Source organism: Heterocephalus glaber, unplaced genomic scaffold, assembly GCF_053883595.1.
Source record: "Heterocephalus glaber isolate CG9 unplaced genomic scaffold, H.glaber_assembly_v1.0 deba00000738, whole genome shotgun sequence".
In the NCBI taxonomy this organism is placed as follows: Eukaryota; Metazoa; Chordata; class Mammalia; order Rodentia; family Bathyergidae; genus Heterocephalus; species Heterocephalus glaber.
Window position 1 is genome coordinate 1,896,689 of NW_028258161.1, and position 24,771 is coordinate 1,921,459.

At 51.0% G+C, this 24,771-nt stretch overlaps 1 protein-coding gene across 5 annotated transcripts in view; it reads left to right on the forward strand.

Moving 5' to 3' along the window:
• Positions 1 to 24,771, forward strand: part of Uck2 (uridine-cytidine kinase 2) — a 167,152-nt gene that overhangs the window by 48,279 nt on the left and 94,102 nt on the right. For 3 of the 5 annotated variants that reach the window (XR_015449470.1, XR_015449471.1, XM_087206825.1), the window contains exons 3-6: positions 112 to 208; positions 4,395 to 4,537; positions 9,441 to 9,538; positions 12,688 to 12,736. Coding sequence is in view for 3 of the 5 variants with exons in the window: in XM_087206825.1 (XP_087062951.1) it covers positions 112 to 208; positions 4,395 to 4,537; positions 9,441 to 9,538; positions 12,688 to 12,736 (387 nt within the window). In the remaining 2 variants the exon portion in view is untranslated. Of the gene's footprint in view, positions 1 to 111; positions 209 to 4,394; positions 4,538 to 9,440; positions 9,539 to 12,687; positions 12,737 to 14,298; positions 17,538 to 24,771 lie in introns of those variants that run through there. The other 2 variants (XM_004865189.3, XM_013065766.3) reach the window with 2 other exon arrangements.

A 24,771-nucleotide genomic window follows, 5' to 3' on the forward strand; every position in this document is an offset into this window, starting at 1 on the left:
CCTCTCTGAGCTGTGGTGCACGTATAGGAAATACGAGCTTGTGGCGTGTCCTGTGTGTGACTGTAGAAGAAAGGAGTGTAAGAAACATTTGAACAATTTGATTTTCTTCAGATGCCTTTGACAATGAACTCATCTTCAAAACACTGAAAGAAATCACCGAAGGGAAAACAGTCCACATCCCCGTGTACGACTTTGTCTCCCATTCACGGTAAGTGAGCTGTTCTGGGCTGGGGGTTGCTGTGATGTGTAACCCAGAGCATCCCTGGTTTTCACTGAGACCCCTTTACCCATCTTCCATACGGTAGACCCCCGTCCCTTCCTGCAATGGAGGAGCTGTGTAGCAACATGTGCTGGGGTTGCACAGTGGGGAATTCACGTGGGAGTTCCCTGGAATGGTCTGGTCACTGCGCCTCATTCTCTCTGCAGGATGGGTTCATAATTGGGCTCGGGTGAGGGATCACACACACGTGTAGTGCTGGGGATAACCCAGGGCCTCTGTACACTCTACACAAGCGCGCCTCCACTGCCTACATCCCTGGACGTCGGTTCTGATGCATCCCTGAGCTGTAGTTCCTGGAACAGATGTCAAGGGGGAGCTACAGGGACAAGGAAAACTGCTTTCGGTTTTCCTGGCCCACCTGGGATTGGACTGTGGAGAAAGCCCTCAGGGTTTGAGGACAGATTGGTCTTCTCCAGGAAAGCCTTTATTTTAGTGACCCTGATTAGGGTTAGAGCCTTGGCTGGATATTTGCTCTTCCCCTCCCTGGGAGTGGTGGGAACCGCCTCCCAGAGTGTCCACTCCTCCTGGTTAGGGCCATGCAGAGCCAGCTCTCTGCTCACTCTGTCCTCATTTTAACATGAAATCCCTCAGGACTTTGCAGGCACATGCTCAGCTCCTAACAAATGGCACAAATGGCACACGTACGACCATGGTTCCTTCCGTATTCTGGACTCCTGATGGCCCAATTGGTGTTTTTCCCTGCGGACTATGAGAGAGCTTAATCCATCTGCTTTTCATTCTTCTTTTCTAGTTCCGTTATCTCTCTCCCTTGAGCTGATTTTTTTTTTTAAATAGGAAAGCAGACCTCATGTCTGTTTTACCAGGTGTTCCTGGGGTTACAGAACATCTGTCTCCTGAACCACACATCTCAGGAAGCCCGACGCATTGTGCACAAAGCCTGGCTCTTGCTTCTGAGCTATAATGGGAGCAAGTGTGGTGAGGGTCTGGCTGGGGAGGAGGAGAGAGGGAGGACACCTCATGATGCAGAGCACTGCTTTGCTACTTGGCTTGTCCCTCACTGGTGTCTCCTGATGCTTGCATGAGGTTAGATTCTGCTGCAGGGGAGATGCAGAGCTCAAGATACAACAGATAAAGATGCCAGACTGTGCAAGAATTAAGGGGTTTAGGGTAGGAATTGGAGCTTACCTGGATGTTGGGGGCTGGGAGAGTGGTGACCTGGAAGGGTGGCAGCTAGGGAATAAGACAAGAAAGACACTGCCTGTGGTCTCCAACCTGCTCTCTGGAACAGAAACTGGGGTTTATGGAGAGGTGTAAGAGATCACCACGTCTGGACCCCTGGCGCGAAGTGGGAGTGGGTTTGTCTCACTGTTAGCATCTCCTTAGCATTGTGCATTTTACTTCAGCTTCCAAGTCTTCATTGGCAAAGTTACCTGGAGCCGCATGGGGATGGAATCCTGGAAATTGTAGTCCTGCTTTAGAGGGAAGTTGGTGTGTTGAGCTCTCATGAGACACTGCAGCCCAGCACTTAACTATTCAGGGAATGACTTACAGTGCAGCGTGGCAGCTAAGGCGAGACCCTTGGAGGTCAAAAGAGGGAGGAAGCACTGGGGGCTCAGGGAGGGGGTACAGGGGAGGTGGTATCTAAGCTGTCTGCTGGAAAGGGTAGGTTGTTAGGGAAAGGGATTTCCAAGGTGACAGCTAGGGAGGCCTTTCAGGGATCAGCATGGGTGAGCATGGGGCCCTGCAGTGGGCCAGGTGTGGAGGAATTGGGGGTCACAGTGGGGTGAGAGGCAGGAGGTGTGGAGCTGGGCAGGCTCAGATCATGCAGGGCTATGGATGTCAGCGCCAGCAGCACAAGCTTGTTGCCAATAGGGAGCCACACGCGGCTGTGATGTAGCAGTGGAAAGCTCATTCTGGGGCAGGAGCAGAGAAACCAACAATGCCCTACATGACCAAATCTGTGAAAGAGCCCAGGTGCTGGAAAGTAAGGGTGGTTGGCAGGAGTCAGGGCCTGATCACTGTAGTCAAGGAGTGGAGCTGGAGCAAGTCGAATACCTTTTGCAGTATGAGTTTAGTCAAATTCATATGCTAACACCAATGATCCTTGGTAGAATTTGCAATCTAGACACGCTTCATCTTTCTGCTTGATTTGTCTCATACTTTGTTTTTAAACTTTATTCTTCAGTGGCCACAGCCCATCTTTTCTTCTGAGAAACTTTTCCCCATCATCTTAGACTGCAGCAACTCTCAAGGGCCACTTACTTACAAGGTATCCAGCTGTTTGGTGTTAACTGAGCCCAGCTCACCCAGGGACTCATGGTAATATGCAGAAGTCTGTCGGAGGACAACTAAGAATACACCCAGTTGCTCACATTCTTCTCTGGTCTTCTCCTTCCTTCTTGTTGGCTTAGGTTATCTCAAATGATCTCATAGTCTAGACTCTACAGTTCTTACTTGGGCTTCCCAAGGCCCAACTCTAAAGTCCTAAGTGCTGTGTTACATTAAGTATCATTGCTTTCTGGGTAGCAGTTAGTTGCTCAATAAATGTTTTTTTCAGGTGTGAGTTGTTTTGAATATTTTCCCCACCTAGATCCACACAGGGATGAGGGGAATGAATAATTCCAACTTCTTAGAATACCAGCAAAGCCTTCCAGGAAAAGCGCTTATTCATTTTTAGCGTTAATCAGGCATCCTGATAAGCATGTCACATAGTCCATAAACCTCAAATCTCGATGTCCTCTCTGTTAGTGTTTTTCAGATCAGATCCCAGGAATCCCATAAACTAATCCTCTGTGTGCTTTGATGTGCAGTGGTTGCCTAGGAAGTCTTAGTCATGGATCCTCCCTTCTCTGCAGACCCTTACCCTAAACACAGTGGGCATTCATCTTTCACAGTGTTTCTCAACCCTGGCTGCATAGTAGAGACCCCCGGGGAGCGTGTACACAACTGAAGCTCTAGTGCTGCCCCAGGGTCTTCAGATCAAGGTGAGGGTGAAGTGTAGGGTGGAGGCATAAATACTTTCTGAAGCTCCCAGATGATTTTGATATGCGTCTGAGGCAGCCACGGTTTTAGACCATCTCCTGATCATCCTGGCTGGGTCCCTTTGCTGTGCTGTTGTCATGCCCTGCGTTTGCCCCAGTGGTACTGGGCCTATATAGGACTTAGCTGTAAGCCCACGGGCCTGAGCTAAGCAGGAGCCAGTGTTCGTGAGAGGGCAGTTCTAACCTCCTCCTCGCCAGTGGGCCCTTGCTTCCAGCCTCCCCATGTCCACACACAAAGAGCTCTTCTATTGGTTTTGCTCACAAACGTGAGGTCACCTGCAAGTGAGGGTGAGTTAACACCTTGCAATGTGCTTGTTAACTGCTTCTGGAGTGAGAGGCCGAAGGGGACCATAAGGAAGCTGTGGTTGTAGGACAGGATCAAAGGGACACACGGACAGTGGAACGCAGGTGGATCCCAGCAGACCCTGCTCTTGAGACTCCCTTCCTGATCACTTGAGCAAGGTTTCACCCATCTGGCTTTGAGAAGTTGGGTTCACATTGGTCTCTGCCCTGGGCCCCCTGGCCTGTGTGGAGTGAAGATAGGGAAGTGCTTTTCTCTGCCTTGTCATGGAGCCTTGGAGCTAGGTCTGGTCCCTGCCATGTGCCAGCTGTGAAAGAGCCATAGCAGACAGAACTCAGGACTTGGCTCTCACTTGCATGGGTGTGCTTTCATTTCCATTGTCTCCTTTTTACCACCCTCCCTTTCCCTGCTCTCATGTCTGGGGGAGGGATTGGGATGGGAGAGAAAACTTTTTAAAAAGTTCTGAGCATTTGGTTGCAGAAATGGCAGGTGAGATTACATTCTTGCCGCTGCCTTCAGAGCAACCAGAGATCACATCCGCTCTTTGTCTGTGTTCTCCATTCCGAGGACCAGGACGTCTGCCCTCCATTTCTGTTCCAAGGCAAAGGCCCTGAGAGTTTAGACCTTTGTCCCAGCCATGTTCGTTCCCTCTTGGCCCTGTGGTGGTGGCGGGGGCTCTAGGAGGCCGTGAGCTCAACCCTTTCACCTGTGATGAACCGGCCAGATGGGCTGGCACTTGCTGTCCACTCCCTTGCTCAACGACTGCCGCTCACCGACTGCCCCGGCCCATCCTCTGCTTCATGCTTTTCAGGAAAGAGGAGACGGTCACTGTGTACCCCGCAGACGTGGTGCTCTTCGAGGGGATCCTGGCCTTCTACTCCCAGGAGGTCCGAGACCTGTTCCAGATGAAGCTCTTCGTGGATACAGATGCAGACACCCGGCTGTCCCGAAGAGGTGCGTTCTGAAATCGTGGCCTTGTTAGTGACCTCCCCAGGGGCAGGGGAGCAGGGAGCCCAGGACAGACCCCTGAGCCTTCCCTGGCAGCTGAGTAGCCGTGTGGCCCAGCCTGGCTATGTTAGCTCAACTCCAGGATATCCTGCTGCCCAGATTGTTTGATGACATTTGAGAAGGGATTAGTCACTTAACTGTTCTGGATAAGGAAAGGCCTGTGAGGTCACTGAGATGAAAGAACTTGACAGTCTGGTTTCACTGGGAAAAGTTGACTTAAATGCCCAGTTCCTCATGAGTTTTCCACCAGGCATCAAAGCAAAGTCCTTTAATTTTGGGACCAACCACAGGACATCTGGAGATAGGAGCCCCTTTGCCTGTGTGCTGGGCAGCCTCCCCAACACTGCTTCTTCGTCTGTTCCACAGGGGGGCTCTCGCAGGCCTCCCTGGGTGTCCACCTGTGCTACCCAGCCTGGGCCTGCCACTGAAGGCACGGAGGTGCCCATTGGTTGGTGGCTGACTTAGTAACGCCGTGGAAGAGTGGTTAAAGGAAGAAGGAGAACGCAGAGGCAGACATGCATCCTAGGTTTCACCCTGCACGTCAGATGGAGCCACTTTCATACCAGGAGGGAGGGACACAGCAGGTCCATGGGAGGGAAGAAAGTACGGTAACGAGGTGGCTTGGATTTTACCCCCACAGGCCCCGCTGCCAGCCTTGTGACGTGGGTAGCTCTTGAGTTGGTCTCCCTTGGCTGGGGTCTCTAGAGACTGAGTCAGGCCTGCTGTTAGCGCCGTGATTCTGGCCGGGCAGAGTGTCCTTGGTCCCCTTTGGTAATGATCGAAGCCCGAGCCCGACACCCCCACTTCCCGCCAAGCTTCTACCCCGGAACCTGGCTTTTCACCTTTTCCAGGAGCCCCACTTCCCGCCAAGCTTCTACCCCGGAACCTGGCTTTTCACCTTTTCCAGGAGCCCCCGTCCTGTCCTGTTTGATTGCTTGGTGTCAGTTGCCAAATTAAGGAAGCAGTGTGGTGCTTAGAGAAAAATAAATTTTGGAGTCAGGTGGACGGGACCACTTACTAGATGTGCAGCCTTCGGGCACTGTTTTAAATTCTTTGTACCTCATTCTCCTTAGATAATCACCCATCTGTTTGTATTCCTGGAGCAGTCTTAAAGATTAAAGGCACCAAAGGGATAATGCCTGGTGGCAGGCACGTTAGTTGACAGAAATTTGCTTCTGCTCAGGAGGCTGGTGTCTCGGTGTCTGAGTTTGCAGTGGGACTGGATAGTGCCTCAGCAGGGCTGTCCGGTCACGTCCTTGCGAGCTGGTGAGACTCAGTCCCAGGAGTGTCGTGTTGCTTGAGGAAGGCCTCGAAGGAAAGGCTGCAAGGGTGCCTGGTAATAAGAGCCATGTTTGGCGTAACAGGTCATCATGGTAGGGGTTAAACAGAGCAGTTGACCTCCCTTGATTGGCCAGGGCTCCTTATGTGAAACGGTGGGACCCTTGAGATGATGAGAAGCTACCCGCCATCTCAGGGTTTCCTGGCAAGGCTCTAACCCCGTCCTTAGGCTGCCTGGGCAGGTCCCTGCTTTCTCGCCTTAATCTGCTTTTGTGAAGCGCCTGCCAGTGAGTCACCCGGTAGCACTTTCCCACATGTTATTTGCACAAATTCATTCTGTCCACATACGAGAGAAACCATGCCAGCCATGTCCAGGTGGGGTAGGAGTGCTGGGGGTGAGCAGGGGGCATGTCAGGAGCAGCCCCGGGGCTTAAGAGTGTTCCTGGAGACACTCAAAGAGCATCAGGGCTTTGCCATCTGCTGCCACACGCCATGGGCTTGTGACCAGCACATTCCAGGCTGGCTCTCATGGGATAATTCCCCCCCGGGGAGACACCTCCTTCCCACTGGAAGCAGGGCTTGGCTTACAGCACACTTTCCTCCCTGTGCTCTTAACTCCAGCCCACTCTGGAATACAGGGACAGACAGGAAGGGGACAGGGCATTTGGGGGTGTGACACCCCCTGCATAGCTTTTTGGCTCATGTAGCGCCTGGGCTGCAGTGGTCTTGGTGATACTCATTCTCTTCCCATGGAGTAAAGCATTGAGGAATTGTCTTTATTGTAGATCCTTCTAAATTCGCTCTTGGCTTTGGTGGACCACAAGGAGCACTCCTGGTGCTACACATGCGTGGGCATTTGGCCTCCTGCCCTTTACTGCATCCTCCCAGGGGGCCTGTTCTGGGGAGCCTGGATTCTGGTTTTGGGTCCCTGGAGTTTCCAGTTTGTGCCGAGACCTTCACTTGGTCTTGTCTGCTGGCTGTGCCTGAGGACCTGCCCCAGGTCATCCTCGGTCTGCTCAGGGGAACCCCTGGGGAGCAGAGTGGGCAGTGCCTCCTGACTGCTCGTTCCTGGTGTCTGGGTGTCTTCCTGATGTGTTTCCTGTGCCCTGACTTCTCTTCCCCGCTGGTCCCCTGCACTATCTTTGCTTGTGTTTATGTCCCTTGTCCTCTGGCACCCCCTCTCAGTGGGTCTCACTGGCACTGTGCCAAGTTTGGAGTTCTCCCCCCGGGAGCCTCCTTGGGTCCTGCTGGAGTCCTCAGCTGTGCAGATGTGGGACAGGACTGGGCCACCTGCCGTGCTGGGGAGCGCAGGCTTCTCTCACACGGTAGCTTTGCGAGGAGGGTAACCTCACTGCCCCTGGGACAGAGCAGAGGGGAATTGGGACGCAGAGGGAAGCGATGGTCCAGGGCCACAGGGATAGCAGTTACTGCCTCAGGATTCTAGTCCAGGTCAGTGTTACCCCATGCCCATACCCTCTCACCAGAAGAGCATGGAGCAGCATTTGGGCCACAGAGGGGCCTCACCGTACTGTCACACACACCCTGCTCTCCATGCCACCCACTGCGGCCTCTGGGAGGGCTGTGTGAGGAGCAGGTGCTGGCTCTGGGCACTGCCAGTACTGTGACAGGGCCTTGCCAGAGCCAGCGCCACCCACAGTGGGGTGGAAACCACACCTTGTGAACTCAGCTGGAAAGTAGAGGCTTCCAGGGGCCGTGTGTGCCTGTTCTCTCCAGCTCCAATAGCCTCTTGGTCTGGTTTCCTCTCTCCTCCGCTTTATCTGGAGACGAGTGGTGCACAGGCGGCTGCACTGGCTGTGTGTTTTGGCTGCTTGAAGTGGGTAGCTATAGCTACTCTGATGGCTCATGGTGTGCCCTTGGGGCTCCTGCCTGGCCACGCCCTCAGTCTGCTTACAGACCCCGGGGCCACAGGAGCCGGGCTGTGTGGCAATGCATTTGCTGCGGGGGAGGTATCAGCACGGGGCCTGGGGCTGTGGGGACCTGGGGCTGAGTGGCAGTCACAGGAGGCGAGGCAAGCCCTGACAAAGGGGCCCACCAGGCATTTATCACCATGCCTGTGTGGAAGACACTTCGCAGATCCAGGAGCGCAAATCTAGGAGCAGGCATTGAAGCCAGATGGTGGTGGTGCTGGTACCTGGCTGGAACGTGGCTTCCTGACAGTTTTCCAGCCCTCAGGTCTTGCAATTGTCCCATGCATGTGGATCGTAACCACGACCCGCTTCCTCCTTCCCAGTCTGCATGCATGTGTGCGTGCGTGCACACGTGTGTGTGTGTGTGTGTGTTGGCACGCAATTGTTTAGAGAGGTGGCTTCCCAAAGCACACACAGGGGCTCCTGTGCATTTTATCTCATGCCCGAGGAGTGGTTGAGATGAAGCTGTTGGGCCATTGCGAAGGGCTGTAGATGGATATGGTGGCCTCTGGGGACAGGAGTGGCAGATAAAGTGGCTCAGGAAGGAGACTTAAAGGGACAGCAGTGAAAAGGAGCTGAGTTGGTAGAGACTCTGCCCCCCAGGCTCACTACTTGGGGGAACTGTGGCTCAGTTTAAGGGGCTCTGTGGGCAGTGCCAGAGCCAGGATGACCGGGTCCTTTCCTGTTGTTTGACTAAAGACCGGGTTAAACACTGTCTGGTGAAGCTGGTGTGGTAGCACATTGCTGTCTTCCCAGCACTCTGGGAAGCCGAGGCAGAAGGATTACAAATTATTGTCCAGCTTGGGCAGTTTAGCAACTCAGGCCCTGTCTCAAAATTAAAAATAAGGAAAAACATCTGGGGATGTAGCTCAGCGGGAGGAGCCTGGGTTCAATGCCCAGTACCAGTAAAAGAAAAACGTTTGGTGAAGGTTCCCGAATAAAGCTGTTCAGGAGAAGACAGAATGTGCTGGGACTGGGTCACTTTGGCTCCTTCACGGCCCCAGTGCCTCATTCCTAGGTTGTGGTTCTCTCACTGAGGATTTCTGTCGGAAAATCTGTGCCCAAGGCAAGGGGGACGCGCTTCTACTGTCAGCTCCTCTGCATACCCATCACCACGGGGTGCTGGCCGTGGGCTGACCCCGTGTTTCTGCATGAAGGCAAGGGGGCCCAGACTGTTTTCTCTTGTCAGATGTGCTTGAAATAAGAAGGCTGTTGGCTCTAGTCAGACAGCCTTTTTTTTTTGTACCGAGAACTCAGGGCCTTGTGTTTACCAGGCAGGCACTATTGCCACTGAGCTACATTCCTGGCTAGACAGCCTTTTGTTTGAGAGAGCATTTTGAAGCAGAATCTGATAGTAGTGAAACAGAAATGTAGTTTGTTGCCAGATACGGTGGCGAAGGCCTACAATTGTAGCACTTGGGAAGCCGAGGCAGGAGGGTCTCAAGTTTGGGGCCAAACTGGGCTACACACAAAGTGAGTTCTGGCTCCAAAAAAAAAATTATTCCTAAGCTGCTGCTACTGGGTTCTTGGTAAAGCCTCTGAAGAGTCCACTGTGTGATTCATCCGGATTAACTAGGATGAGGCAAGGGCGGATGTGTACTGCTGGTTTCTGCAATATTTTCTTGTTTTTCCTTCTCTTCCAGTTTTAAGGGACATCAGTGAAAGAGGGCGTGACCTGGAGCAGATTTTATCGCAGTACATTACATTTGTCAAGCCTGCCTTTGAGGAATTCTGCTTGCCAGTGAGTTGGGTTCTCGGTTTGTTTATGCTGAATGTACCACAGGAAATTTAACCTGTGGGAGCGACCTGAGTCTTGACTCTCACCCCTCTCTCTGAGCAATCCCTGTCCTGAAGTTCCAGGAGAGTGCAGCCTGGGGCTGTGGGTCGCCTCTGTGGGCTCTCCTGCTCCTCCTTCTCCCAGAGCCCTTTGGGGTTGGGCCAGTCCTACACCCACCTTGATACTCCCAGCAGGCTTTGCACTTCTTGCTCTGTGGGGCCTCAGCCACAGTCCTTATCAGTGAGGGGTCCCTGTAGCTAAGGACAGGCTTAGCCATAGGGGCCTCAGGAGGTGCTGCCCCCTGGTGGTCCCTTCCCTAGTGATCCCCCCCCATCGGAAGTGCTGTGCTCCCCGGCATAGCGTGAGTCCTTACTTCCGTCCTGGCATAGACTCAGCAGCTGCAGCTGGGCATGCTCTGGGAGATTCTCAACTACATCCTGGGAAAGGTGGGAACGGGCATGTGGAGTACCATACCCGGGAGAGAGGGGTGCCACAGACTGGGGCTGAGGGTGGAGGAAGACACGGGCACCAGCCTAGGGTTAGAGGGGAAGTGGTCTGCTCTGGAGAATCCTACACCCAAGTTATCATGCCTTCTTTAGCTCAGTCAAACCCTGGGCTATTTAATTCTGAGATATGGTGAAATGTACATGAATATTTAATTTTTTTTTTTTTTTTTTTTTAGTACTGGGGATGGAACTCAGGACCTTGGGCTTGTGAGACAGGCACAGTGCCACTGAGCTAAATCCCCGGCTAAAATTTTTGTTACAGTAGAAGACACATTGCCATTAATTTCCCCCAGAATGTTCCCTCTGGTGACAAACACATTTATGTCATTGTTCTTGTCCCCCCCCCCCCCCTTTGGAGACAGGATCTCTCTATGTAGCACTGTTCAGGCTGGCCTTGAACTCACTATGTAGCCCAAGGTGGCCCTGAGCTTGGGGTGGATCCGCCGGCCTCAGCTGCCTGACTGCTGGGGTTATAGGTGTGTACTACCATGCCTGGCTTTGTTCTGTTTTTTCTGAAGTAACTCTGAAAGTCCTCTTTCATAAGTATCTTTATAAGTGGTATTAAAAAGAATGGTGAATGCTGCTGCTGAGTGCCATCTAGTGGAAAGGCAGTCTTGGAAAAACATCACTGTGTGTCCTCCTCCACCTTATTCACTGGATCCGCCAAGTGACTTCTGGCTCTTCCCCAAAGTCAAAATGACCATGAAATGGAGTTGATTTGAGGGTAGTGAGGCAACCATGACAGCACTGCTAAAGACACACAAGAGCACTTTCAGAACTGCTGCAGAAGGTGGCAAGAGTGATGGGATAAATGGCAATGTGGTTTTACTGTTACTAATTTAAAAAAATTCATCATGTTTAGATCATCCCTTACATTTATTAAGATCTGAGTGACACTGCAGAGGAGGAGTTGATGGGACACAAACCTTGTTTTGAGTAAGATCTTTTGGGAAGACCTTGAAAATAGGCTGATGGGAATTCCTGGCTGTGGGAATTCCTCTGTCCCTCTGATAATGATTTCTTCCTTTTCTTGGAAGCATGTTCCCAACCCAGCCCTGTTTAAGCCTGATAGCAGGCTTTATGTTAAGCCAGACTTATCTTTGGTTTTGGATCAGGGAGACTTTTCTGAGCCAGCTAGGGTGACCTTGCACCTTGTTCAGTGTCTGCGTGTGGTTTGGGTTACAGGAGTCAGCTGGCACAGGCTGATGGACTGTGAAATTCTTTCCACCCACTGAGCTATCTGAGGCGCTTCCTTCTCTTTTTCCCTTAATACTAAGACTACAGAGTGAATTCACATTGGATCTCATTATCTGCCCTGCCCATTTTCTGCCATCTAATGAAGCCGGAAGGGAGCAGAAGGTTCTGGACAAATGTTTTCTGGGTGGTTCTGCCTCTTCCCACTGGGAAGCTCTGTTGTCCCCAGGGATTCGCCCTTGTAAGCCAGGACCTACCTTGGCACTGAAAAATGTCTAAGGAGTTCAAGTACGGCTGGCCCTGCTGCAGTTGGATATGTTTGGTCCTGGCCCCAGGATCTGGTTGCTTGGGTCGAATGCCAGGACACACTTATATGAAGAATGAAGAATGGTCCCCAGCATCATCTCAGTAAATTAAAATAAAACAATACACACAAAGGAGGAGCATGTCTATTTATGTCCCTCCTCAAGTGTGGATTACTTTTTGTTTTTGGTACCTGGGATCGAACTCAGGACCTTGTGCTTGTGAGGCAGGTGCCAGAACCACTGAGCTAAATCCCCGGTCCCTTGTGTGGATTACTTTTTAAAAATCTTTACCCTGGGGCTGGGAGTGAATATTGTCACCTTTTAGATTGAAAAAGCCCAGGGTAAACCAGCCCTCTTTTAGATACTTTTTTTTGGTTGTTTTCTGGTGGCACTAGCAGTTAAACCTTGGACCTCATGCATGCCAGGCAAACGCTGTGCCACTGAGCTAGCTACATCCCCAGCCCTTTTTATTTTGAGACAGTCTCACTGACTTTCCCAGGTTGGCCTTAAATTTGTAATCCTCCTGGCTCTGCCTCCAGAGTACCTGGGTTTAAACTGTACATGACCACACCTGGCTAAGTTTGGGTTTTTCCCATTTATATTTCTCCTGGCATTGGAAACACTTAGGTGTTTGGTTTGAAGACCATGTTCTCTGTTCAGATAGGTGAAAAATGGAGGGTAAGCAGTAAGAGCTCAAAGACTGGGAATATAGTTCAGTGGCAGAGCCCTTGCCTAGTGTGTGAAGCCCTGGGTTTGATTTCCAGTGCTGCAAACACGCAAAGATGACCCCAAACCTCAAGAAACAGCTAATGCATTATAATCTGGATGCAAATTGATGAAAACACAGGACAGGTAGTTAAAAGTTGGTTTAGATTCTCCTGTGAGTTGGGACCACATCCGAGCCCCCATTCCTCATTCCAACCCTCTCATTCCCTGCCTCCCTTCCCCCATCCGCCTTCAGCGGGACCAGGCTCTTCGGGACCAGGCTCTTCCGGGACCAGGCTCTTCCGCAGGTCTCCCTGCCCCCCGGGCGCCGCCTGTCTGTGGGCTGTGCCAGAGGCAGGCGGGCCTCTCCCACCAGAATTCACTGTAAATGTCTTTCTCATAGACAAAGAAGTACGCCGACGTGATCATTCCTAGAGGTGCAGATAATCTCGGTGAGTCTCCCGCGCCGCCTCCTGTGGGAGGAACTTCCGCCCTTTGTCCCTTGAGGTTTAGGGCAGGTTGTGGTGACCCAGCTAGGCTCTGCAGTGTGACTGAGCCAGTAGAGCGCTTCTGTCCACGTGGCTGCCCTTGGGGACAGGCCCTTGGGAACATGTGCTCCCCCACCCTCGCAATAGGCGCTGGGCTGCCATTTGCCGTCACCACCTTAGTGGTAGTTGCAAGAGACCACCTTTCAGCCAAAGTACAGGACCTGCCAACATGCTGCCCTCTGGAAAGGAGCAGGTTGGTTGTAATGTATTTAGCCATGTGCTTTGCCTTATCTAGCAAGTGGATGATGACACAGGGCCCTACCTTGCATGTCTTCACATTCTCTTTATAATTTGTTTCGTTTTTCCTTCATACAAAAAATGTATTTTAGCCAGGAGCAGTAGTGCATGTGCTCTGGGAGGCTGAAGCAGGAGGATTACAAATTTGAGCCCAGCTTGGGCAACTTAGCAGCTTAGTGAGACCCTGTCTCAAGATTAAAAAGGGCCAGAGATGTAGCTTAGTGCAAAGGCCCTAGCTAGGTTCAATCCCCAGTGTTGAAAGAAATAAAAAATGTATTTGCTTAGCTGTTTGGAAGTTCATCACAGTTAGTAATATTTCATTGCATATTTTTATTTTTATTTTTTATTTTTTGGTACCGGGGATCGAACTCTGGTCCTTGCTCTTGCGCAGCAGGCAGCGAAACCACTGAGGTAAATTCCTGGCCCCATTGCATATTTTTAAAAGAACAAGGACATTCTTGTTCAAAACACAGTGCAGCCAGGCATGGTGGCACACACCTATAATCCCAGCACTTGGGAGGCTAAGGCAAGATCATTGTGAGTTCAAGGCCAGGTTGGACTACGTAGTGAGTTCAAGTTAGCCTGAAATATGCAGGGAGACCTTGGCTCAAAACAAAACTCAACAAACAAACCACAGCACAGCCATCCAACTCCATTGGTGCCGTTGAGATTTTCTCCTTTACCTGGAGCTGTCCCTCCGCCAGTCTTTGGTTATGGAGACACTGGTGTGTTAAGTGTCTGGTCTGCTTGTTGGCCGGGCTGGCCCTTGATTAGGTTTCATCCTGTTTCTGGTGGCTGTGCAACCTGGGGTGACACGGTGTCTTCCTGCATCACAGCTCAGGGCACTTGGCGTTGGTCCCATTTTTTGTCACATTGAGAGTGACCGGGTGGTCAAAGTGTCTGGGTTATTTCTGATGCTGACTCAAGACAACCTGCCCTGTGGCTTTGAGGGGTTGCGCCGTGCGGGGAGGGAGCTGTAGGATCTTCAGCACAAGGCGTCATGGCAGAACCCCGGCTAGTGGTCAGGTCTGCAGTGTGCGTCCCCTTGGGGCTCTGGTGTCACCTGATAAAGCCCTTCAGCGGGCGTGGCCTGCCTTGCTCCTGAGAGGGAGTCGCCTTGGCCAAGCCAGAGCCCCAGGGCTGAGTGACTGGTCCTGGCGTGGCCCTGGGCCCGGTGCCCCTGCCCTGCACGTGTCTCTCTCCCTAACCTGCTCTCTCCACTCCTGCAGTGGCCATCAACCTCATTGTGCAGCACATCCAGGACATCCTCAACGGAGGGCTGTCCAAGCGGCAGACCAATGGCTGTCTCAATGGCTACACACCTTCGCGCAAGAGGCAGACGTCGGAGTCCCACAGCCGGCCGCACTGACCCGCTGGCTTGCACCCTGTGCATACGGTCTCCCAAGACGTGACTGTACTTAAGAAAACACCACACAGATGACATGCCTTGGGTTTTCCCCTTTATTCCTTTTTGTACTTTGGAACGGCAAAATCAAGCAGAACTTGACCTTGAGCTTAAATGACAAACTCTGCCAACTACTACTGGTGATGCCTGATTGAGTCCAACATGTAACCAGTTATAAATACATACTATATATAGATATATATAAAAGGATCTATTTTTGTGTAAATGTACAAATACTGTAAAGCTATTTGCCATAAGTATTTTGCAGGGCCTATGCTTGAGTGTTGGGGCCTGGCCCAAGAGTGACATTGAGGGGATCTGGGGATTTGTCCAGGGAGCGGAGGGCAGCTGTGGATCTCCCCTTGCCCTTGGCGCTGGCAGAGCTGATGGTGTTGTTTGGAAACTCCCAACGGCTGCCCGGTCCCACCCGTCTCCTTGCAGTTGGTGCTTGATGTGTTGATGAGGGACGCTCCTGTCTTTTTTTTTTTTTTTTGGGTTGAAATTCAATAAGATCTCAACTCAATTCAAACTCAGGGAAGAGGCCCACCAAGGAGAGCAAGTCTTCTGCATTCCTCCCTGCGGCTCCCTCACCCAGCCTCTCTGCCTCTCCTTCCCTGGCCAGGCTTTTTCAGGAAGAACTGGGGAGGCCAGAGTGGAACCAGGCCCGCTCAGATGTCCTCTCACCTCCCAGGGAAGTAACTGATCACATTCTTTGGATGCTCTCTGTCTTGTGGGATACAGAACGGACCCTTGCAGTCCGGGCTTTGATTGGGGACATCCGGTAAAGGAACTCTGGCCATATGAGCGGCAGTAGCTCTTATTCCCTGGACCCATGGACCCTCAGTGGCATGTGCCTTTCACCAGGGATTCTCAAGTCACCACAGGGCAGGGGGATTGACTTCATCATAGCATCGCCATGCGAATGTGGCCACTGCCAGGTGGGAGGAGCCTGGGGAGAACAAAACCTTTCTCAAAAGTATTTAAAGCCTGAGTGCCTAAGCAGAGGTTGTCCTGTCAATGGAGACCGTCCTAGTGCGTGGTAGCCCACGGCCATTGTCACTCCCTGTGGCTGTTGTTGCCTGCCACCCTCTGGAGAGCCTTCTCCCCGTGAGGCTCTTGAGCCCACCGAAGCCGTGCAGGTCACTGTGACTCCATTACTGTCCAGTCACACTGAGCCGAGCCCCCCACCCCCCACCCCCGCCCCGTACACCATGCAGTTTGATTCCTCTTTTCTGGATTCAGGTTGTCTCCAGATCTGTTTTGCTATTTTGGTAAAGTCAATCCTAGTCCTCAGCAGAGCTTTGCTGCCCCAGCCCTCAGGAGGCTGTGCGGCAGGGCCTGGTGGCCATTCCTGGGGACAGGAGGGCAGCCGGTGCTCACCACAGTCCCCAGTCGTGCTGTGCACAGTTCTGAGGTGAGGGGGCATGAGGCCTGGATTAGGACCCTGAGGGCACAGGGCCCTGGCCTCCCTGGGCTCTCTGTGCTGGGGGACACCTGCCTCAGTCTGGGGGTGCCTTGGCCTTTAGTGGGTCACATGCTCAACTTTACTTGAAGCTCCCAGGTGCCAAACCATTTAGTGCCTTGGCTGCCTGTCCCACTGCCTTAGAAGAGGGATTCTTCTCATCTCCGAGCCTTGACCCGCTGAGCCGCTTCCTCATTTATCTACCTGTGGTGTTGGGACCAAGGCCCCAGGATCCCCGAGGAGACCCCTCCTAGCTTGGGACGCAGCTTGAAGGTGCCCCTGTCCCCGCCACGTTGTGAAATGACCACCAGTTCTTGGTGGCTCAGCTGGGCACTGTGACACTGCATCTGGAGAGGTATGAGGAGCTCTTCCCCTCTGGGGCAACCCAGCATTTTAGCCACTTGTGTATCTGCACTCGAGCTTTCTCTAGGACAGATTGTGGTCGGAGTCTTGGGTGTCTCTGGACCTGTGTTGGCACTAGAGTCGGGTAAAATGGTTAGACTGGAACCTGTGGCTTTTGTTGTGGGGGTACTCTGCCACACAGGGAGGAGGCACCAATGTGCAGAGCGGGGCATTGTTGGTCGCACGTGTGTGGAGCCCTTGGCTTCACAGTCACCAATGCTGTTTGCTCCCCAGTCCGTGGACCAGGTGTCCAGGGGACAGATACCCACTCCTGGGTCACAGCAGGGCCTGGCCTCACACTCCGTCATGCTGCTCCTCCTTCTGCTGGCCTGAGTTTCTCATTCTTGGGCAGCCTGGGACTAGGATGAGCAAAGACAGATTTGAGAAGGGTACAAACATTGTGAACTCAGTGTCCTTTGGAGTGGACAGGGTCCGGAGGCAGCAGGGCCTGCAGAAGAGGGTGGGGGAGGGAGGGTCTCCAGTGCACAGGTGCAGGGAAGTTGGCTCCTCCTCTCCCACCCTTGAAATTGGATCCTTGTCATCATGCCTAGGGCAGATGCCAGGTTCTGGAGGCCACTGGATCAGGCTGAAGCCTTGCATGATCCCCAAGCAGTTGGAAGTGGGGAGACCTGGAGCCTGGCTGGTTGTGTGTTAGCTCCATTCCTGCCCTCCCACAGCCTCCTTGATATAGCAACTTTGACCTGGGCTAGTGCCCAAGACCTTTGGAGGGAAGTTGGCTTTTGCAGGGAGCTGTTCTCCACCACTGTAGAGTCTGTGGCTGTCAGGGATCCCAGCACCAAGGGATGGGCTGGTGCAGGCGGGAAGCTAGGGCTGGTCCCAGGGTGTAGGATGGTGCTTCCAGGAGGAGGCAGCTGACTGTTGTCTTCCTGGCCCTTGGAGTGGAGTGAGGGGAAAAATTTGGGATGCCAGACAAAACCAGATTGGGAAAGGCTCGGATGGGATGCATCTGGGGCCTTTCTGCCTTGGGGCTTCTGCTGTCCTCTGTGTCCCAGGTGCAGGTGACAGGTGTGACAGACCAGCTGTGTTACTCTTCCGTGGCAGTGAAGATTGAGATGAGCGGCCGAATAGATTTGGGCTTTTCCTTCCCTTTAAGATGCTTGCACTCCCCCTTTTTTTCCTGTTGCAAAAATGACCACATATGATGTACCTTGCTGTAAATAAAGACTGAACAGAAAAGATCCAGCTGTTGCCTTTTTTGTGATGCTAGGGCAGGTGCAGCCCCTGAGCCCGCTGGCTGCGGGAACGCTGCCCTTGCAGAGAACACGTGGTCACCAAGCGTGCTGTGGGGAGGCCTCGGATCCTGGGATGTGTGGGGCTGACTCCGGCTGAGGCTGGGCTGGGGTACTGGTAGGATCCCACTTCTCACCAAGCACAGAGCCTGAGCCAGGGGTTCTGGGGAGATCTTGGTTCTCCAGACATTCTGGCTCTGTTCCCCTGATGTCATCCAGTTCCTTCTTCCACTTCCACATAGAGAACAAAAACAAAACCTAAGTGAAGTAAACTTCTGAATGCGATGCGTGGAGGAAAGCTTGCATCATACATGCCATTTCCAGCTGGATATACAAGCACTCTGTGTACTGCAGTGAGTGAATGTGTTCCTGTGCCTCTCGTTTTTAAAAGGCCTAGGTCACCTACCACCGAGGACTTGAAAAATAAGTGTCCTTCTCAGTGCAGCACACTAGCTCCTGCCAGCTCTCTGGCTCTTGCTCAGCTCCTGTCATCTTCCACTGCCTGCCAGACCGTGGTGACCCGTGGAGGTGAGCATAGTTCTTTCCGGCCACTTGTTCCCCTGTGACTCAAATGGCTACACAGCTAGGAATTGAGCAGATCTTTTAACAGGACTCACCCTGGGCAGGCTGCTGCTTTCAGATGACACTTAGGTGGTCCTGGAGCTGATGCTATCAAGTCCTGCTGTCACCACGAGCTGCAGGGCTTGCTGCTGGACACAGTCATGTGAGCCATTGCTCAGCTGTGTCCTGGGCCCCTCTGCTCCCCGTCCTCCCCACCAGGACCACCCTGGGAGGCACCAGGGTGCAGGCCAGGGATGCCCTGACTGGGTTTGTTTTGTACTCCCACCTGTGTCACAGTGTACTGTGTGCCAGGTCCTGCCTCACACCCGGAGACACTTGTCTGACTGGTGCTGCTATAATCAAGCCAGGAAGGAGGCAGCTCAACAAGCCAGCTAGGGCCTACTTAGAGGCCTTCATTGTAGTTTTTGTGGTACTTGGGATTGGACGCAGGGACTTCACACTGACCTACATCCCCAGCCCTTGAATTTTTTCTTTTGAGACAGGAGGTAAAGGCAGAAGGACACAAAATCGTGCCTTAGGCAAGTTTTCCCCACAGCCGAGTCCCTGGTTTACCCTCAGGGTCTGTCTGGGCTGGACACGGGATGCCCACAGCAATGGGGTTCAATGCAAACTTCATTGACTTATGACTGTCCAGGTCCATGGAAAACCAGGGTGCCTCTGCCCAAGGAGCTTGCATGTCCAGGAGTCTGTCACACAGCTAGTTAGCTGCGGGTGTTCCAAGGTTCCTCCTCAATCGGTGCCATCTTCTGTCCCTGAGATTTACAATATAGTTGGCAGTCAACCTTTGCAGCCTTTGTTACACTTTCTCTTTAGCCTTAAAACAGTCCTGCAAGATGTAAGGAATATGGGCATCCTCCAGATTTAGCAAGTATGAAACTGGTTGAACTCAAAACAATTGTGAGGAAATGCTTTGTAAAGATGGCCTAGTGCGTATCTGCCAGCTAGTGGTGAGGTTCAGATTGCAGCTGGTAGGTTGCCTTTGAGTTGCTGGACTAAGGAAATTTGGCTGTCCAGTATGCGCTAAAAGAGTTGCCAAAGTGCCCTTAGAAGTCTAAACTACTCAGATGTGATTTTTATCGCTCCCTCGGAAATATTAAAGGCTTCAACAGAGTAGGTAGAGACTGACCCTCAATTTCTCTGGCTAGAATCCAGTGTAGTTGTTTCACAAACTGCAATCTCAGTGGGGTCTTATTGCAAATATTACTGGGATCCATTCCTGGGAATCTAGGGAGGAAATCCTTTCTAGAAGACAGTACAGGTGACTCAGATATACAGACAAAGTTGAAAATAAGGAAGCTTGTATTTTAATTGCTTTCAAAATCTGGTGTTCACAGCATCAGGAATCCCATTTCTCCCAGGAATGTGTTGTGCTGCATAAGGCTCCCCTGGGCTGGGTGGAGACTGGAAAGAGGGCTTGGATGCCGTGCGCTGTGATTTCCCTGAGGAAGTTCTTGGGCAGTCTGCCAGAACTCGATAGGAAGTCATCTAGTCCAAGGGCCTTCAGACGTGTCTCAGTCACGGAGCCCCACATGGAATCTTGCCTGGAGCCTCACTGTCAAAAACAGAAGCAAAACCATGTGGTTCAAGCTGGCAAGGGGATTTCAAGCCTCACTTCACCCCTTTCTTGATAATTCTCAGGTTTTTCTTGGAAGCCAGGGTAGCCCAAGCTCCTTATTCCACATGTTGAGGAAATGGCCTAGAGGCAATCAACTGGGCCCAGATCCTACTGGTGGGCTCTGGGGTGGGTTAGGTTAGGGCTACAGCTCGGGGTCTCAACAGACCTAGAGTGAAACTTGGGTTCCTCCCTTAGCAGCTAGCGTGGAGTCTCTGGCAAGCTGCCGGCCTTTAGTGTCCACACCTGTAACCTCGAGCTGGCCCCCACCGCACCCCTCCTTTGCCCAGAGCGTTGTGTGAGTGGACGAAGGCCGAGTGGTCCACCTGTGCCTGGGGATGGAGGTGCCCAGAGTGGCCGTGACTGTGCCCTCCCCAGAGCTGGGCTGTGGGCAAGACTGACTTGTGGGGCATCTGGGAGGGGTTGGCTGGTTAGGGAAGGGTCCCTAGAGAGATTCCTCAGTAGGTCCTAGAGTCCTGTCCCAGGCGAACCTCAGCTGCTGCCAAGGGGAGCACAGCAGAACCACGGCGGGACATCTTGGTGCCCGGACAGGTCTGGGGGTTTCCCTAAGGCTCTGAGCCTCTGAGACCAAGACCTACCTGCTTCTGAGCCTCTTGCTATCCTGATGCCCACCCTGGGGAAGGTTCTGAGAGGGAAATTGGGTGCCTGGATGGACTAAGGAAGGATATCTGTCACACATACTTTTCGTAATTTAAAATGGGCCCTCACATTTAATGGTGTGTGTTTTAGGACCTCAAACTGTCCTGGCATCAAAACAGCAGTCAGATATTATGTCCTCCATTCTACAGAGGCAGCCTGAGAGTCAGACTGCTGAGTGGCCCTGGGTGTCTTCAGTGGGGAACTCCTTTGAGGCCCAGGGGCTCCCAACACTTGGGGTTGCCAGCACCCTGGCTGATGAATGTGCCTCATTGTTTTCATTTTTAATAGTTTTTTTATTTGTCGGTGCCTCAGACTCCTCTAATCTACAGAAGGACACCTCAGAATAATGTTTTTGCATATATGAAATAACATCCAAAAAATCAAAGGAAGCATGTTAAATACAGGTACCAAAATCTAAGCACAAATCTGCAATATAGTAATGTATGTGTTGCTTGATTAACACATCAAGTAACAAGATTCAGGCAACAGGTCCAATATCCACAATTTTGGGTTAGTGATGAGTCCGTAATGACCTATTGGGATTCTCCAACCACCATGTTTATGGAAATAACAGTGATTTCCCCTGCTGATGAGTGCAGCTAATAACTCTACAATGTGTTGCCTGTGAATTACCTCCATAGTGGAAGGAAATGCTAACTTTCTTTTAGAGGCTTATGAAAATAAAGTTGTCAGTTTTTAAGTTCATGGATCAGCTTCTGTCCTTAGTCCTCCAATTAAGAACCCCTGGTCTAGATCCAAATCTTCCAGGTCTCTTGGTGACCAAGGTAGACTGGAGGTGTCCCCTTTACTGTGTGTTTAGGGAGCTGGCAGTGGTGCTTAGTTTCTTGTGAGACAGCTGTGCCAGCCTGGCCAGGGGAAACAGTGAGGACCACAAGTGTAATTTAGCATGAAATGATAAAAAGCGGGTGAAATTAACTCTAGCATATTTTTATTTACATATTCAAAATATTATTTCATCATATAGTCGGCATATTGATTATTCATGAAATGTTTGGCATTCTTTTTTCTTTGTGTGTGTGCGCTTCGCATTGTTTTGCATGTGTTTGACATTGTTTTGCGCTCAGTACATCTCAGTTTGGGCTAGCCACATGTCAAGAGCTCCTTGGCCACATGGCTGGTGGCTCACTGGCCGCACAGTGGGTCATTATAGTTAGATATGTCTTGTGCCGGGCTGGGCAAGGATCCCAGCTGAATGTTCTCTGTGCACTAAGGGGATTCTGGGGCTGGGACAGGGGAGGAGGGCACTCTCCCAAGATCATGGCTACCTAACTAGAGAGCAGAGTTTTGGTGAGCACTGGTCTAAAAGGGTTTTGCCATCATATTGCTCTATAATAAAAAGTTTGTCTTCTCAGCCCTCAGGCTGCTGGAAGGCCTGACTCCTAAGGAGAAGCCCAGTTCTGGGCCCTTCCAATAGGTAGTTAAGGCTGAGGCTGGGTGAATGGCTACAGAGCAGAAGAGAAGGGGTCCTGGAGGAGGAAGGGCTGGAGGGACAAGGACTGGGTCATCTCACCACACAGAGTAAATGCAATGAACGAGGACAGAGTGAATCTCTTGCTGAGAATTTCAGGGTGGGACACATTAAAAATCTGATTATCCCACAGAAGCCAAAAGGGGATGATTAAGAAATGGAAGGCAGAGATTACTGGTGATCTGAGCATTACTGGGTGGGGATCCTGGGGGCCTCCTCCAGGTCTTCTAAACAAAGAACTGGACAAAACACAGAAAGGACAGCAAGGGTGCAGATTTATTGAAGGCAGGAAGAAGCAGGCTCTACAGAGGGAGTGCAGGCTGGTGAGGAAGGCCCACAGCAGCTCCAAGGGTAAAGGGAAAGGGGCCTTCAGTAGCTGAAATACTGGATTGGCCCCCACCTCATACAGAGATGGCACTGGGACAATTGTCTTATCAAAAACTCATTGGCCTCACAACAGATGTAAATTGTCCTATTGAAAAACTCATTTGTTCTCACCAGATGTAAAGGAGGGTCAGGACTAGTCTCATAATTGATCACACCCATATGTAAATGAAACGGTGGGAATAGCATCTTCTGATTGGTTCCATGTACAGTGCTCAGGAGCCATAAACCTGGAGTCATTTGGGGTCGAATGTTTGGCAAATGTCTTCTCTTTTTTTTCAGGAAATGTCTCATTCATCTGGTTAGCCCTGCCTGGGTTTCTGTGAACTATAAAACACATTCTGCTCAGCTGGTTGTGTAGTCTGCCCCAGCCCTCATCTCTCACCTCACAAGGAAAAGTAGAGGAAATACCAGAATCCTCTGGTTCTTACCTACACACGGGTAAAGGAAGACACCAGGGAGTTGTCCTTCATCATCAGCATCTGCCTCAGGATGCTGCACGGTGGCCAGCTCACTCTTCCATGGCACTGTGCGTGTAATTAGTTGTGCATTGGTCCGCTTTTTGTCACTGTAACAAAACACCTGAGAAAAACAGCTTAGAGGAAGAACCATTTATTTTGGCTCATGGTTTCAGTTCCTCATCAGCTGACTCCATTGCCTAGGCCTGGAGAGAGGTGGGAACATCATAGCAGGGACATGGAGGAGGACAGTGGCTCACCTCATGGAAGCCAGGAAGCAGAGAAGGCAAGAGCCAGAGAGGAAGCAGCTGGGGGCCAGATACAGTCCCCAAGGTTGTGCCACCCTGATCCACTCTCCTCAGTGAGGGCCCCTCCTATTTCTGTCAACTCCCAGTAATGCCCCCAAATCCTGATCCTGTCAGTGGATCATGAAGTTAGATCCCTTATGATCCAATCATGTCTAAAGACACCTGCAGACACACAGAGATGTGCTTTGCTAATTTCCTAGGCATTTCTCAAGCCAATCAAGATGAATGATTGTTGTTTGACCAAGATAGGTGGCTCCTTGAGAGCTGTGAGCACGCCTGCCATTCTAGTGACCCAATGCTTGGCCTGGCAAAGATCCTGCCCCAGAGCAGGTGCTTGACAAACATTCAGAAAATAAATGGGCATAAAAGAACAAATGATGGCGGGAGAGTTGTGCACGAAGGATGGGACAGATAGTCTTTGTCACGGTGTGACCTTCCAACATGCTTCGGAACTCTGAGGTCCTTTAGGATGCTGGCAGGTCACTCTCTTCTCTCTGTCCTATTTGTCTTGAAATGACAGGGAGGAAGGAGAGAGGCAGGAGACCAGAAGAATTAAGATGTATTATATACACGTACCAACTCCCCATGGTAAGTGTAATCATTATGTACTGCAAGCTTGTACTAATAAGAAAAAGAAAAATGTGAAGAGTGACATTTATTTTCAGTACAAAGTGCAACCAGGCTAACATGGTATTAGGAGTTGATCCAGTTCAGTTCAGACCAAAGGTTTTGCAAGGAAAAGCAGATGTCCCCACAGAGCCAGGAGGGAGGTGAGAGAAGATGAGAACAGAGAAACAAGGCAGGATTCAAAGAGCCAAAGCCCCTTCAGCCAGGCTGGGGGGCAATGGCAGGGACCAGCAAGAAGCATGAAGACGGTTCCTCTCTCGACTTCCGGATACTGTGCAGCTTGTGACAGGGCCTAACTGTCCCCGTGGCTTAGCAGTAGCATCACAATGAGCATCATTGCAGAAGGTCAGTTAAGATTCAGTTCAGCTGCCTATAATAGAAATACAAACTAACAAAGACCCCATATAACTGGTTTAAGCAAGGTAGAAGTTTATTTTTCTCATAAAAGAAGTCTGATGTTTGGAAGTTCAGGGCTAACAGTGAGTTTGTATATCATCAGGGACTCAGGCTTCTATGTGTCTATCATCAACACTTGGTTTATATTTTCAAAATCACTTCATGGTCCAAAAAGGCTGCTGGAGCTCCAGTCAACAGCTCTTCATTCTAAACAGGAGAAAGAGAAGAAAGGCATGCCTTATTTCTGTTTAGAAGTACTTTCCAGAAATATTACATGACAATTCTGTTCACATTTTATTGGCCAGAACATAGACTATGTCTACACCAACCTCCCTAGGAAATTGGGAAATATGGTCTTTTTAATTGTGTGCATTCCTACTCCTAATAAAATAAGAAATGTGCAAAGATGATATAAGCAGAAACAAGTGTGATAACCTTTATAATTGAAAGCTATTGACATAATTTCAGTTTTATTTATTTATTTATATTTAATTTTTTTATTTTTTGGTACCAGGGATCGAACTCTGGTCCTTGCACTTGTGCAGCAGGTGGTGAAACCACTGAGCTAAATCCCTGGCCCCATAATTTCAGTTTTAAAAACAACATTATTGAGATATAATTAATTGACATACCATGAACTACACATATTTAAACTGTACAATGAAAC